This window comes from Neodiprion pinetum, chromosome 2 (assembly GCF_021155775.2).
Source record: "Neodiprion pinetum isolate iyNeoPine1 chromosome 2, iyNeoPine1.2, whole genome shotgun sequence".
Classification (NCBI taxonomy): Eukaryota; Metazoa; Arthropoda; class Insecta; order Hymenoptera; family Diprionidae; genus Neodiprion; species Neodiprion pinetum.
Genome location: NC_060233.1, coordinates 43,210,145 through 43,225,478, shown reverse-complemented (window position 1 = coordinate 43,225,478; position 15,334 = coordinate 43,210,145). Strand labels below are relative to the sequence as shown.

Sequence of the window (15,334 nt, the reverse complement as noted above, 5' to 3'; positions counted from 1 at the left end):
TTGGTACCGTCTTCGATATGCTGCAATTAATTTATTCTTTGCTGATAATTTCATACAAAAACCCGACATAATTATATGTACCTATAATACATAAGATAGCCACAAGAGAATATACGTCAGAAACTGGTGAGTTTTTCCTTTCTAATCTTTTGCACACTTTTCAACCAAGTTTGATCAGATTTTCGTGTCGAAAATATCATTTCCCGTTCAACTACGGGTGAAACGTGACGGTATCATTAGGTACGTAGGTCTATTGCAACAATGTCAAGACTGAGTAAGAAGTTTCTTCTCTGCATGCACGATGTATAAGGAGACTCTAATGTGTAGATGTTGTGGTTACCCTTTTTGAATCCTTAAGACTCTTAGAAAGTTAAGACTCTTTCATACCACTATCACTCACCCCACGTTACGATTACAGTAATATTATTCATAAGAGTTTTAGACGTTATAATTACAATATGTGCATTACAAAAATTGCTAGACCAAAGAAAAACTTTAAATTCTGAAAATACATGTTTTAATTTTTTTTTTTCTTCCTTATCACTTCTATTTCTAAATTTTATTTTTTCCGTACTTTTCGTAATTGTAATTTTTTTCTCATTCCTCTTTCTTATCTCTTAACGGGTTATATTAATATTAGCATTCCACAATATTATATAGCTAATTGTATCATTTATTTTCACCGATTATTACTTAAATATAAATTCATTAAAGGCCATTCGATTCCAAAAATCATTCCAAGCTTCAATCACACTTTAAGAATTGTTTGATAAATATCGGTAACTCGTCGAAAATGCAGTGTTGCTCGAAAGGTATTTGTTCCCAACAACCCAATCCGCAGCCATATTTACTGGCTTACTCATCGCACCTCGCTTTGCAAATACTTAAATGTACTCGATTGCAAAGTAGGACAGAGTATAAGCCCCATATTTACACACAGCTTGGCACGGCATAAATCTCACTGGGACGTGTAAGGTTTTGTTAAAGCTGCACAAAGCCGAAACTGAACAAGATATTACTGGGCATAGGAAAAAAAAAAAAAACGCCAGGACCATCCGGGTTCAATACCTCTTCGGAGTCCTGCAATGTCCTATCACGATTTTAGTCAGGGCTCGTTAAAGACTGAGATCAAGTTTTTCAAAACATTTCCCCGCAAGCAACGATACCACACGACGTAACTGACTACCACCTAACATTTGGGATCGCAAAACATATATTCATTACTACTAAAATATATTTTACAACAAATAAACAGCTACCAAATCATATGCAAAAATTATAATATTTTTAATCAATAATAGTCTTAATAGTAATAGGAGTGAAAGTAATAATTATTTTTTTAATTACAATCGTTGTGATAAACATTTACACCGTTATTTACAAGTTATATCATACAGATAAGGTAGACAATGATAGGGTTATAGAATGAAAAATGTATAATCTGCGTACAGTAAACTCTTATCAGCCAATGCCAATGCATGGCAGGACTTTTCCAAGTTCATCACTCTTTCGAAAGCTTGTTCTTACAGTGCAATGGAACAGGTAGAAAGCACTGAAATGCTTACATATATACTTATTTTGGCAAATACGTAATACCGTATTGATGCAAATTCGGGTTACAAAATAGAAAGACACCACGCGTGTTTGAGACCAGACAAAAAAATTGAGAATCCACCAACTAATTCAATTCATAGCGTAACGCGATTGAGGAAAGGATTGAAAAATGTTTCATCGGTAGGTACTGCAATGGACGGCACTTAACATGACGATGTTTATAAGAATAATGGTGATGATGGAATATATAACGATTTCCGAACAGGCAGCGAGGGCAACGAAAACTGTGTCATTTAAAATTTGGACCATATTCAAGGAAAATACCTATAATTGGTAAGTTTGGATCTCAACGGTAAGAAATTGGAAAAAGTGTACAACAGATGGAGTACGAAGATTATGCAGCATAGTTTTGAAAGGATTGGTGGTATATACTAGAGATAATTTTTTTTAGCCAAATGAGTAATACCAATTAATTCCATCACGCTAAAATACATTATTTATGCGTGGTGGAGACACTTATAATGTTTCACTATCGCGATCGACTGAAGATATTGATTAGGTGTTTATAAGCAATGAATTTTATCGAAAACAGGTGATGTTCATTCAAGAGTTCACTATACTTTCTGTACGAAATCCTTTTTACTCGTCTGAAATGAATCCGGTTTACAGAAAATGATTGCTTCTTGAAGGCATAAGCTCTATTGCAAAACACAACATGAGGTTCTTCTTCTTTACTGATCGGACTAAGACTTCATATGAAATTCTACATTTAGACAAGTTTTAGCAGTAAGCAAGCATCCTAGTGCTGTGGGATTTTTTCACATCTCGAAGTGATTTCGTGCTATGCATTAATGGCCGTAAATTGAACTCGGTGTAATTGAACTATAATACGAATGTGAGATATCGGCTTCAAAGATAAAAGAGAAAAACATGGAATAAAAAACTTTCAATTCCTAAAGTGTAATTGCTTTTTGTTTTGTACCAGGTTTGTGGAGGCGTTTGAGGATGATTCTATAATTGGCAGTTTCGTTTTGTATCAGAATAAAGATCAGACTGTTCGTTCAGGGGCCCAGCCAATATTATCCTCAGCGAATTTTATTAAAAAGGGAGCATAGACTTGCGCCATTCGCAAGTCGTTAAAAACGTATACGCGTGGTGACATTATTATTAGTTACGGCTTTAGTGAACCTTCGATCATGTATTGGCACATCATTGTACTAGTGGTAGAAATCTGTAGGGTGACCCATCGGTGGTACTTCCCCAACGATTCGGCAACATTTGCCGTGTGAAAAAGTAACACCGAGCGGCAAAACATTATCGAGTATTATTCATTCATTAAATTAACCTACGTATTCCAGGAATGTATTAAATAAGGGTATGTGTGTGAAATTATCAGTATCAGAGGGTGAAATGCACTTGTGCCACGGGAGCTTTTGTCTTTCAAACGATCGAACAGCCTGCCCGAACTGGAATCAATCTTCAACCAAGCGACGCTGAGAGCACAATGTGTTGATGCAAAATTCACTGGGCCCCATTTGTTGTGTGAAGAAACATAAAACAATAGTTAGGAAAGAAATAAATGGTATAAAAATATGATTTTGTTTTCTAGGTTTCCAGTACTTTAGGTTCCATTGTGATATTGCAGACTTTAACTTGACTATTGGATGACAAAGATTATTCATTCCATTTGTGTAAGATATTGTTGCGGCTTCGATTTATACTGAGACACGCACATGCACTCTCTTTCTCTTTCTCTCTCGCACGCGACCACACATCTACACACATACACACACATGCATATATATATACACGTATAATATATATACATATATGATATCTTGTAAGTGCAGAATGACAGATTATTTACTTGGATAGATATATGTGTGTGTATGTATGTATGTACGTATGTATGTATAGAATTATATGTATGCAATATATCTATTTCTCATATTTCTAGAAATTACTTCTACCTTTGTCTTGTCTCTCTCAAATATTTACACCTTTCGTCAAGAATCACGTTCGGCTGTTTATTATAGATGAATTCATTTCTGATAGCGGCCATTATTTTCTCTCGTTATTATAGTGTTATATTTGCCCATTTAGATCTGTTTCCGTGAATCACAATCTCCCCAAGAGTCACGACATACCACACGTCCTAGCAAGCAAACAGAAATGGACTAATTGTAATTTTATCAATCCAAAGTGAATCCCCTTGTCCTCTTTGGCAAGGAAAACTTATTCGACCTAATACTTCATTTTCCGGAACCACAATTTATCAATTATCAAAAAATTTTCTAAAAAATAAAGTACTCTAAAAAATAGACATTTGTGTTTATGTATTAAACAAAACTATTTCAATTTTTATTTCTATTCATTCTCAATCTTGTTCCCTCCATGTAACTCTATATTTCTCTCGCGCAATTACCAAGCAGCCTTCAATTTCAATTTGCTCGCAATAGACGCAAACACGGTCGACGCTAAAGAATCTAGCTGTCCCTCCCCCTCCGCTCCCTCTCTCTCTCACCCTCACCCTTAGTGTTTCGATTTTTCAAAGACTTTGTATAAAAAAGTTGGGCAAAATTGGTAAAAGAGAAAATACTTATGTTAATCCTCAGAGTAAGACAGCGGATATGCAAAAGTCATCGTATTCCCTGAATTACCTGCAATACCATTCGCACGTGACAATCTCGGTATGGTATACTACTCTCCTCCATTGACAGTCTTACACAGTATAAATGTGTCCCAGTACCGATTACTAAAATGTCTTAGGACGCATCTTTTCGGAGATCAAACTACGTGCCACGGCGACAATCTATCTCAATCGACCGAGGACTTGCTGGCCGAATCGAAGAAATTTAGTCCAATATACCCTTCGAAGTTCTTCTGCCACCGCATCTGATTTCAAACTTTTTTATTGTTTGGTTCAAATTCTATTGAAAATATCCTGAGCAGCTTCCCGTCAGTCTTGGAACCAGTTAGGTCAAGACCGCATCAAATGACAAAAACTATCCTAAATCAGCTCGTGATAACCATTATATCAGTCCCTATTCTATTAGTAATATACACCGTTCGTTTGTCAAACGGAAGACCGACTTTTTCCCCACATCATCGATGTTACTCGTGTAGTTAAATGACCGCATCTTCTTTCCATCTTCTTTCTTCATCTTTTCGTGGGAGGTAATGTATTAAAAAAAGAAATTTACATCCACTCAACACCCAATCAGTGTTAACAATAAAGAACCAACTAAGGAATGTCACGTGATTTAGCAAAACCACTGTGTCACTTCGTTTTTTTTTTTTTTTTTTAGTAGTTTTACCTAGTATCTGTTCAATCGTAAAGGTACTTTAGTCACTTATTATTTTTTCTTCTTCATACAATTATTATTTACTTGATGTCTTCGATGGTGCAATAGCTGGCTATTGACTTTTTAATCCTGAGTGCGGTCAGCCTGGCAGCCGCGTTTTGGTACCAGCATTCCTTCATTACTTTCGTCATTACCCGGAGCGCCTGAAAGGGAAAGAAAAATGCCAGCATTTTCACATGGAATAGCAAAATTTCTTTTACAGAATTTTTTGCTATCACGAAACTCGCAAAAGTTTCACACAGATACAGCACCGTTAGCCCGTGCAGGTGCCTCTTGTTTAGACTTTCATTTCTCCAACTTTCTGGACAAACTTTGAGTTCTTCCGAAATGAATTGTCTACTCAGGTTTGCGGGAAAAAAGTTTCCGAATCGTAATGAAAGACTGATTACTGAAATGCAATGCAAAGCTGACTTCAACACCGTATCGCACATACCTCGATCGATTGCCACCTTGTCGGAATAGAAGGCCTTTGCCTTTCACCGCATACAACCTTCCGCATCTCCTCAATGGTCGGATCGGACGGTACCAAATCGTAAAACGGAAGTTGGTACTCGTCGTGCATTCCACCCACGTTACACCGTCTAGCGATCTCCCATAGTATCAGCCCCAGAGCATAAACGTCCGCCCTCTTGAAGGAGTCGAAGTGATTCATGTTTATCGTCTCCTCGAGGATCTACAACCGACCAAAGGTTCCTTTGTCAGGCTAACGAGTCGATAACAATAAGAAGCATATATGTACGAAGTCCGCATCACGCCATTCGGCACCCACGCATCGCGTATCCTTGAATATATGCACACTGTGCGTATCGCGAATTCGGCACCATTAACCGCCCAAGCTGTTGAATTCCTCAATTGGATCCGAACTTACTTCCGGTGCCATGTACCGCTTCGTCCCGACCCTGTTGTTGAGCTGTATGTCGACGGTGTCGGTGATCACGTCATGCCGAACGGCGAGTCCCAGGTCACCGATAGCGCAAGTGCCGTTCGTCTTGACGAGGACATTCTTGGACTTCAGGTCTCGATGGGCGATCGCTGGTTTCCCCTGCGTGCCCACGATCTCCATGTGCAGGTGGGCCAGCCCCGTTGCGATCGATAGTGCCATCCGAATCATCCCGTTCGTGTCAACCGTCGAACGGTTCAGATAATCGAAGAGGGAACCTTTCTCGTGGTAGTCCGTTATTAGCCAGAGCTGCGTCCACGTACCATTGTCTGGAATTGATCGAAAGGATGAGAATACCGCCAGAACCGTGTGTACAACATTTCTGCAAGTAAATTCGATGGAGAATGATCAATTAGAATTAATGTGTGCTTGTTTCTGAGAACTTCGATAAAAGGTGCGGTCACTGCACTCGTTAATCTTTCTCTACCAAGAGTATGTTTCTTGGCTGATTCGTAATTGACGCAGGAGAATCTTGTATTATTGCTGTTGCTTCATGTTTACATTTCAGTTCGAGTTACACTTTGCTGATGAAATTTGACAATCGTGCGAGAATTTTTTCAACACTTATGCACGAATTATCAAATGTTTTGAAACATATGTGCATATGTATGTACATCGATGAACTTCTAACGATAAGATGGAAAGAACCTACAATGTAGGTAAGTGGTGAGAAAAAATACGTATCTCCTGAATGTTTCGTCGATGCGCAGAACCAGGTTACGTATAATAAATCAATTAATGTCCTGGTACTTTTCACGGTACCGCTACCTACGACATGATAATGTTTCGACAGATTTAACTTCTCTCCAAATGAGGATACTTCAAATACTATTAGGTGATAAAAGCTTCAACCTCAATGTTACTTTCAATGGTCCTTTTACCTCGTTCTTAACCGAAGCAAACATTTCAACTTGAATTTATTATCCATAAGTACGACAACCTTACAAAATAAGTTCAATAACAGAGCAAGCAGAACTAGAAATATCTAGGAGTCTGATAATATCGCTAGGCAGCCTAGAGGTCGGTAAACGTAATTTGAAATACTACGTAATTAATCTCTTTAAAAATGACCCTACCAACTAAAAGCGAGACACTTCCATTTGTACGAGAGCCTATACCTTCCCCACTCTATCTTTACACCTCTGGGATAATATACCATTTGTATAGCGACAAACTTGCTGGTACTCCACCTATAATGGTTATCATACATTGTATTTGCAGGTGTAGTTTACCTTTGTTGTCGGCTGCGATGAAGCCGAGGATATTGTCGTGCCTAAGCATGACTGTCTGGTATATTTCAGCCTCTCTGAACCAGGAGCGTTCCTCACGGGAGCTGAATATCTTTACGGCGACGTTCTCGCCTCTCCATCGGCCGCGCCAGACCTCACCAAACCGACCTTTACCGATCGTTTCTACAAGCTGGATCTGGCGCGCGATACTTCGCTGAACCAGAAGCGGCAGCCCTACTTGAGGGAGAGATAAGAAAAGGGAGACACCGTGAAAAACGATGAATTCTCTGGCGTGGTAACATATCCAGGATACATAAGGTATAATACGATATGATAGTCTTAGGACTCTTAGGGATACGGTTGGCTGTGGGCGACGAGCTTGTCACCTCGCATCGAAAGGAACACACATCTGTCAACCTCGAAGGAACCTTATAACCTTAGAATTACGTTCCACTCGGTATTTAGACCTACCGGAGCCACTGCCACTGGTCGTCATCTCGATCATGTCCCTGATGGAGACGGCGCTGAGTATCGGCTGGTCCGGGGCTCCCAGGGAATCCTCGGTAAAGTGCCGCGGAGGCCGTTTCCTGGTCACCTGGATGTGGTATACCGTCATGACAAGGGCGCAGATGATGCATATCGGGACGGCAATCATCAACGCCATCTTCCAAGCAGCCCATGGTCCGTCATTTTCACGTGGAGAAGCTTTGAACGCAATGAAAAAACTATTATACGGAGGGGCATTACCGAAGCAAGCGCTTAGTCTCACAATCAGCTGATGCAAAGCGTTAACGTCCAAAACCGAGGTCCGTAAGCGGATTATCGAAGCGGATGTGCCCGCAGCCGGAGGAATCAACACATTTCGACACCCGGAAGCTTGCAGGGCACATCCTCTTCGTCAATGGCTCCAAGCCCAAGTATCTTGCAGTGTTAACTGCAGGGATACAAAACTAGCTACTACGACAGGGAGACATGAAAAACGTGCACCGACAACACTAAAAGCAGCTGGCAGTTATTGAGGTAAACACCATGACAGCCTAACGTATGACACGCCTAACCTGAAAGTGGCGATATGCATTACGGCGAGTCGTTGTGACGTCCGATGTGAAACCGTGCAAATTAAGCAAATCAAGCAAATCAAGCAAATCTACTCAGTCCAAGTTACATGCAGTAGTTTAAATCGTTTGCGACTCGACATGAGGCAAGAGGGTATGCCCTTTGAGCGAGAACGTACAGTAGGTAAGTATATGTAAGTGAATAGGTATACTGAGGAAGGTAGGTATAAGGCACAGAGAACTTGCAGGATACGACAAGGTATGTATAACGTGTAGACGTTGAAATACCACAAGGTATTTGTAGGTCTGGCTACGGGCTGTGTTTAATCGGTCAGTATTTTGCAGAATAAATGTGTTTCAGTGGTGGGTGGGTTGAAGAAAACACGCGCACTCGCAAGTATATATCACCGCATAGGCGGGAGAAATTATGGCTATATAAGGAGCGTTGAGACGAGTCTCATTGCACTTCAGAATACGTGACACGTTCACGCTTTTTGCTCAGTCAAGAAAAAATAATTAAAGCTCTGCCTTCCATTCTGAGGAATCGAATTTCGAACGTTAGTATACGATTTCTATTTATGTTAAAAAAAAAATCTGAGATAACGAAACGCAGATCTAACGTAAAAATGACAAGTAAGGTAGAATTTAGACCAAAGCGACATAGCGACGGGCAACCTTCGTCCCGATGGTCCGGGAACGTTTGATCTTCAACGCCGAAACTCAACGTTCATTGGATGCCTCTCGTCGCACGCTGATCCCCGTGTCTCGCTGGTCTAAATCCAAAACAATGTGCACAGTACCTACGATATAATCCTGGCTCATAGCTTACCTTGTGTGATTCTCTTGTCCCCGGGACTGCTCTGATTTTTATTTGTTTCTTTCTGCTCTACGTTTGCAACCTTTCATTCTTAATTTTTAATTCCCTTCTTTCTGTTAATAAGAACACGTTGCTGTTAATGTGTTAGAATTAAAATTCACACTAAAGGAGAAAAATAAATCCAAAACATTGTTAATGCGTTGTTCCAAATGAAGCGGTCTGGGTGCGAGGGTTGGAAGAATTTCATGAATGGTAATAAGCTTTCTCAACTCGATCTGCGTCCCGGTGTATTATCTTTCACTTGTCGATTCGTGTGCGCGTTACACCCTCACAATAGGCGAGGATTCTTTACGGTCTGGTCAATCACTACGTATGTTATGTCTGAGTGATGTCTATACGTAGAGCAGCAGGTAGGTAGGAAGGTAGCTGTATAAGTCACGTATAATAAATCGCATTGCATAGTCGTAGTCTGTATATACACATTGTAAAGCAAGTTGATAGTGATCAAGATAATGCCGTCGTATTCTCGATCATTGTTGGCAACGGAGCCTGTATTAAGACATAAAATTCTCAAGTTAAAACATGTGCTTGCATGTATTAGACCCAAAGCATACTCCCAAAAATTGTGTATGGTAGCTGAAAGTTGAAAGCAAAAGTTCAAGGTAGAATTCGCGGATGCAATCTGTCCAAGTGTAAAATTTGAGTAATATAGTGACAAATTCAAAGTACAGAGTATAGGTACAATGCGATGAGTACAGAAGAAGTAGAGTTACTGGGAATCGAACTGGAATTCACCTGGTACACAGCGTAAAGAAGCGAAGATAAATTATGAATACAAACGTTAATGCACTTGAGCGTGATCGTGAGGGACACTCGTCACACGATCAAGTTACGATGCAAAAGTTATCTCCTTCTTAACCCGATAACTACATCCATGGTGCCAGTCAAGCTCTCAGTAACGATGAATGTTCATAAATCAAATAGGACGGGATTTGAGATCCGACCACTGATTCGTTGCCACAGAAGAATGCATGTATGCACGCGCACTGTACAGCCCTTGAGATGCAGATGATGAAAATGTTACGCGACGATGATCCGATTGACAAGACATTCCTACAAATGTATTTTTTATTTCTTTCATCCTCTCTTATGCGACGGTGCGGTAATTCGAAAGCAGCCGACGAAGCGTCACGGTGACGACCCATTGCTGAAATCCATCACATAAGACAAGGGTATCCACATACAAGGTGACGTTATTGACATGGATGGACGGACAAGCGGGTACACCTGCAGACAAACGAGGGTGTCACAGAGAACGTATTCTCTCTCTGATGTCGCGCGCGTGCATTTTTTACTGTCGGTCGAACGTCAGGTAGGTAAGTTAGGTATATGGATATAAGAACATGAAGACCCGATAAGGTTTGACAGCTTGGTACTCGGACGCCTTCGACCAATCACGTTTACAGGAATGATCCTCTATATACATGTCCGGGTAGGTACCGGTACGTGTATGCCTTGCTTGAAATTATATATGTATATATGTACACCTACCGATATATGCGTGACTGTTTACATACGTATGTCATATGATAACGGCCATACGTGCGATACACAGATAATGTGGACGACTGCCTTGTTGGAACGATGTATAAACGGGATTCGTAAAAAAGAAGCGGAAAATATAAGTGAATGCTTATTTGTAGTTATTGGTATCACTTTGCTCGCAATGAAACTTTTCAAGGGACTCGTTAAAATCATTTTAAAAACGCCAGGACGGCGATATTCGTTTGCGGGAAAATCACGGGACTCTCCTTCACAATCTATACACGTATAAACGTTGTACATATTGTACAAACTAATGCTAATGTTAACTGAGTGTTAAAAATCACTGATTCATCCCTATTATATTTAAATTATTAAAAACGGTGACTACGCAAATAGAAATTCATAAATCTTGAAATTGGGTTCGAATTTAACATACAGAATATATTCACGTAATTCACGTGTAAATGTCAATTTTAGCGTGGGCTGTGCGTTGTGGAAGTTGGCTGAAGGGAGGGGAGAAATTTTATCTAGGTGATCCGTTCATTTCGGAAGGACATACGCCTGAATTCTTGTATGATAAGAAACGTTTATCTACACGCAATATGTACAAGCGAAGGTATAAGCGAAGTCGCATCGGACAAACAAGCGGGGCGGATTTTATAGCGTTGATCACTTTCGGTGAGGGAGGCTACGCTGGGCAGAATTTTTAGCTTGACTTTGTTTCTTCGAATGAAACAAAAAGGGTGAAGAAAAAAATACATTCCGCAGGTCAACCGCATCGTGAGCATGCGCAACCGCGAAGTAATTAGCAATTGAGATGAAGGCAGCGAGACGTGACTGGCTCCGTGGCCTGCACAATCTCACCCTGGACGTCGTGGTCCGTAACAAACAATCTGGAATCCTGAATTTATTCTGCAACGCTGATTGAACCTAGACGCGTACAGATCGCGAAATAGCGCCGATAGCGTCTTGCGGATCGTAACGAGATGGGAACGCGGCACGCGATAAACTTTCAAGAAAGCGAGAGAGAGAGAGAGAGAGAGAGGAGAGAGAGAGAGAGAGAGAGAGAGAGAGAGAGAGAGAGAGAGAGAGAGGAGAGAGAGAGAGAGAGAGAGAGAGAGAGAGAGAGAGAGAGAGAGAGAGAGAGAGAGAGAGAGAGAGAGAGAGAGAGAGAGAGAGAGAGAGAGAGAGAGAGAGAGAGAGGAGAGAGAGAGAGAGAGAGAGAGAGAGAGAGAGAGAGAGAGAGAGAGAGAGAGAGAGAGACAGAGACGCTCTTGGAATTTTGAGGAATTCGAGTCTGAGATATGAATTGAAAAAGGGTGTCTCTGAATTTCCGAACGCACAAAGTTCCTATCAGATTCTGTCAAAAAAAGTAAAATCTATCAGATTCTCGAACGGAGGGGAAAAACCACCCAGAGAAAAATATTGAAACGCGAATTTCACGAGAAATAATCTGGCAGATATTTCTCGATAATCGTTGAACGATATGGATACGACGGAAGAAAAGTGGGTTACTCAGGTCATTATTTTCGGCATAGAATTATCTAGACATGGAGTCATAAGATGGGAAATAATCACGCCGAATTTTCACGCCTTCCATGAGCTTGTTGTAAGCGTTCAAACACAAACTGCGGCGAAAGTTGCAATAGAAACGGTGTGTTATCTTATCGCTCCGGACAGAGAACGTGAAACACGCGTTGTCTGCTGTTTGTTGCAACGTTTTATATACTAAGCGTGAAACACGTGTGTGGTATCAAAACTAGTGAACGACGAAATTTTCATACGTATGAAGTATGCGAGGATGTCCGGTGGCTGTTGCTTATCACGTATCACACCGCCCCCGCAAATAATGTTAAGCAAGAAGTTGTATCCCAGTCGTTGTTGTATCAATTTCAAATATTCATTGCTTGTGTTTCAAATGGAGGAAAAAAAAAACGTATCAAAGCAGTTGCTGCGGTGATTCAGCACAGTTAACAACTCATTCGCGTAGGATGAAATGATGTACGAGGTCGTGGCAAAACTAGAACGAACGAAAGAAATCGTGAGGGAGAAATCGATGCCTACCCAAGATAAACTGTATGGATATATATCACGCTAATTTAGCACGTGCAGAGTTACGCGTACTTAGGGTCCGTCTGCTTGTCGTCACAATTTCACTCTTCGTTTTTTCAACTGCTTATTTTTCATTCAGAGACAATTCAACGCGGTCATCCGGTTAACGAAACTGTGCAATAATACGTGATATTGGCTCGGAATTTGAATTTAATGAAAGAATTGTGAAAAAATATAAGCCGACAAGCAGAAATTGATACGCAGATACCTTCCTTTAATCGTGTAGAACAAGGCAGTGCGTCATTCTTCGATCCGTCATTTATAAGGTGTTTAATTACACCAGCGAATATCCCGTCATTGTCAGAGTGCTGCTTCTACCCAAGTACGTATAGGTGTACGTATATATATATATATATATATATATATATATATATATAAAACATGTCGGCGGTAAGTTTCTCCTCGGTTGAAAATTTTGCTCCCGCTGCACGTATGGAAGGCTGCATGAGAAGCCCGAGAAAGACCAATTAGGATTACACCGGCTGTTACAACGATTCAGAAGACACAGAAACGAATACAGAGATAGGAAAGTATTGATACGGATATACAGTGAAGTGTGGATACATATACATGTGCATACACGTATGGTACACGTATGGGGGAAAGAGAGAATAAAGTTCAGAGGCCCATAACGACACAATTTAAGCTTTGCAATTGGTTACCAAGTGGGTATTTTCATTCATTATTTATTTATTAATTTTTTTGTTCTTCCCTTTCATTATATAATTATATAATATGATGTGACACCAGCGCCACGAAAGTTGTCTCATTGCGCATCAGGGTTTCCCAATTATAAATATAATTTCCAAATCTGCTGTATAATCATGCATCCAAGCGTTGACTTTATTCACTATTTCTTCTTCTTTTTCTTCGTCGCATTGTATAAAAATCGACTTTCATCCGAACAACTTGTTTATATTTTAAATATTTGCGAGCGAAAAGCGAGCTGCCTGCATGCGGCCCGGCGATTCGTATATAATATAACCTATCCCACGCCAAGACAGATTGAACCAAACTCGCATATCATGTATTTACTCTGACGTGAGGACATATATTGGCTTCCGATTGTGATAATAAAAGCAGCGATCGAGGTCACCGTTAAAAAAATTTCGACCGTCAATTGCATCTGCCAATAGCTGGCAGCGTGCATCGTTCACGGCCGACTGCCGATACGACGCCCAGCTGTAATATAATACAGATATATGTCGCGTCGTGGAAGAGTCAAGACCGAGTCACCGCTTGAAAGAGGTAACAACTTCGTGGAACTTGCCAGAAAATGAGAATGACACGACGCGAAGAACGGCAAGATGAGGTGATAGCTTTTCGCTATAGCCAAATCAATTATGGGATAAGTAGGTAAACCCGGCGGATATATTAAAACGCGACCAATGGTGAAACAGTTGGAAATTGATACTGTACTTGTTACTTCGTATTACCGTCAAAATACCCCAAGACTCGAGGCCTTGGTATACAAAAGATCGAGTGTTATTCAAATGAACCGATAACGGAACCGGGGAAATTTCGTACGCGGTTTCATTTTGTGCCCAAAAAATAACCAACCGACTACGAATGACCGCTGCAATACTGCACGATTGTCGATCTAGGATGACACGCGATAAAGGGAGGAAAAGGAGGAATACTTGAAAGTAGTGAAAAATTCAAAAAATCTCTATTACAAAGATACGAGAAATGTGTGGGGGGGGGGGGGGGGGGAGAGGCTGCGGACGTTGAAAGAGATAACTGATATTGAAACAACGAGAGCATAAAGTAGAGGTAGAAATAAAGGGTACAATCATATACAGAGGAGGGGGGGGGGGGGGGGTCAGACAGATGAGACAACCCCCGCAGCGACAGTGTCGTTGTATAAATAACAGGTATTATAATAATATGTGTTGTTGCGCCCGGTGATCGGGTCGCGGTGAAAAAGAAAGAAAATTGATCGGAGTTCGTAGATACCTCCATCGGAAGGGGTTCTAGTGACGTGTGTCGAAGAAGTATTTGGTTCAGAGGGAAAAGACGGCTTGACATTGAAGTTGCAGAAGTCCGCGTCGTTGCAGCAGAACACTACGGAGACATCATCGTTTGCCGAATTACACCAAACGGGGTACTTCGGGTCCGGGAAGATAATTGTCTTATTGTAACACCTGCCAACAGTCCCACAACAACACTCCTTCCAATTTACTGTTTTCCCAACTTTTTACTTCCCTCACCGAAGTCATTCCATCCAAGTCGCGATCGCCCACGCGCAATGCTGCAAAATTACTAATCTAGTATGTATGCAAGTGGCCTAATACCTTTTACATTACAGCTGTGATAACAGCGTCGAACCACCTTTGGACTACACGACGACATTCGTGCGGTGAAAACGAGCGGCATGGAGCGATTTTCATCGTCGAAGTATTGCCAAATCGAGAATCATTTTTTCTTCCATCCATTTCACGCTGGGATTTTTTCCCCAATCATAGTCATCAAATTCACAGCTAATACGTGGGGGCGAACGCGCGCAACTTTCCTCCTTTTCTTATTTTCTCTTATTTTCTCTTATATTCTCTCAATGTGTTCAATGTTTCTCGAGTAACATCTCTATGTATTTGTGTTGCATTGTATGTAGCGACGAAGTTGATACTACAGCTTATATCCGCGATTAGAAAAGATTAATTATTCTTCGATATTTATCTATGAACCGCGCGAAAGTGTTGCTTCAGAATGTGAGCCAG

At 40.7% G+C, this 15,334-nt stretch overlaps 1 protein-coding gene across 4 annotated transcripts in view; it reads right to left on the bottom strand.

Moving 5' to 3' along the window:
* Positions 1–16: 16 nt before the first annotated feature.
* Positions 17–15,334, bottom strand: part of babo (TGF-beta receptor type-1 babo) — a 31,630-nt gene continuing 16,312 nt past the window's right edge. For 2 of the 4 annotated variants that reach the window (XM_046612859.2, XM_046612860.2), the window contains exons 4-8: positions 7,560–7,793; positions 7,092–7,325; positions 5,788–6,128; positions 5,353–5,592; positions 17–5,062 (exon numbers count right to left, since the gene is read on the bottom strand). In XM_046612859.2, the coding sequence (XP_046468815.1) occupies positions 4,940–5,062; positions 5,353–5,592; positions 5,788–6,128; positions 7,092–7,325; positions 7,560–7,793 (1,172 nt within the window). In that variant the 3' untranslated portion in view covers positions 17–4,939. Of the gene's footprint in view, positions 5,063–5,352; positions 5,593–5,787; positions 6,129–7,091; positions 7,326–7,559; positions 7,794–14,573; positions 14,762–15,334 lie in introns of all 4 variants that reach the window. The other 2 variants (XM_046612858.2, XM_046612857.2) reach the window with 2 other exon arrangements.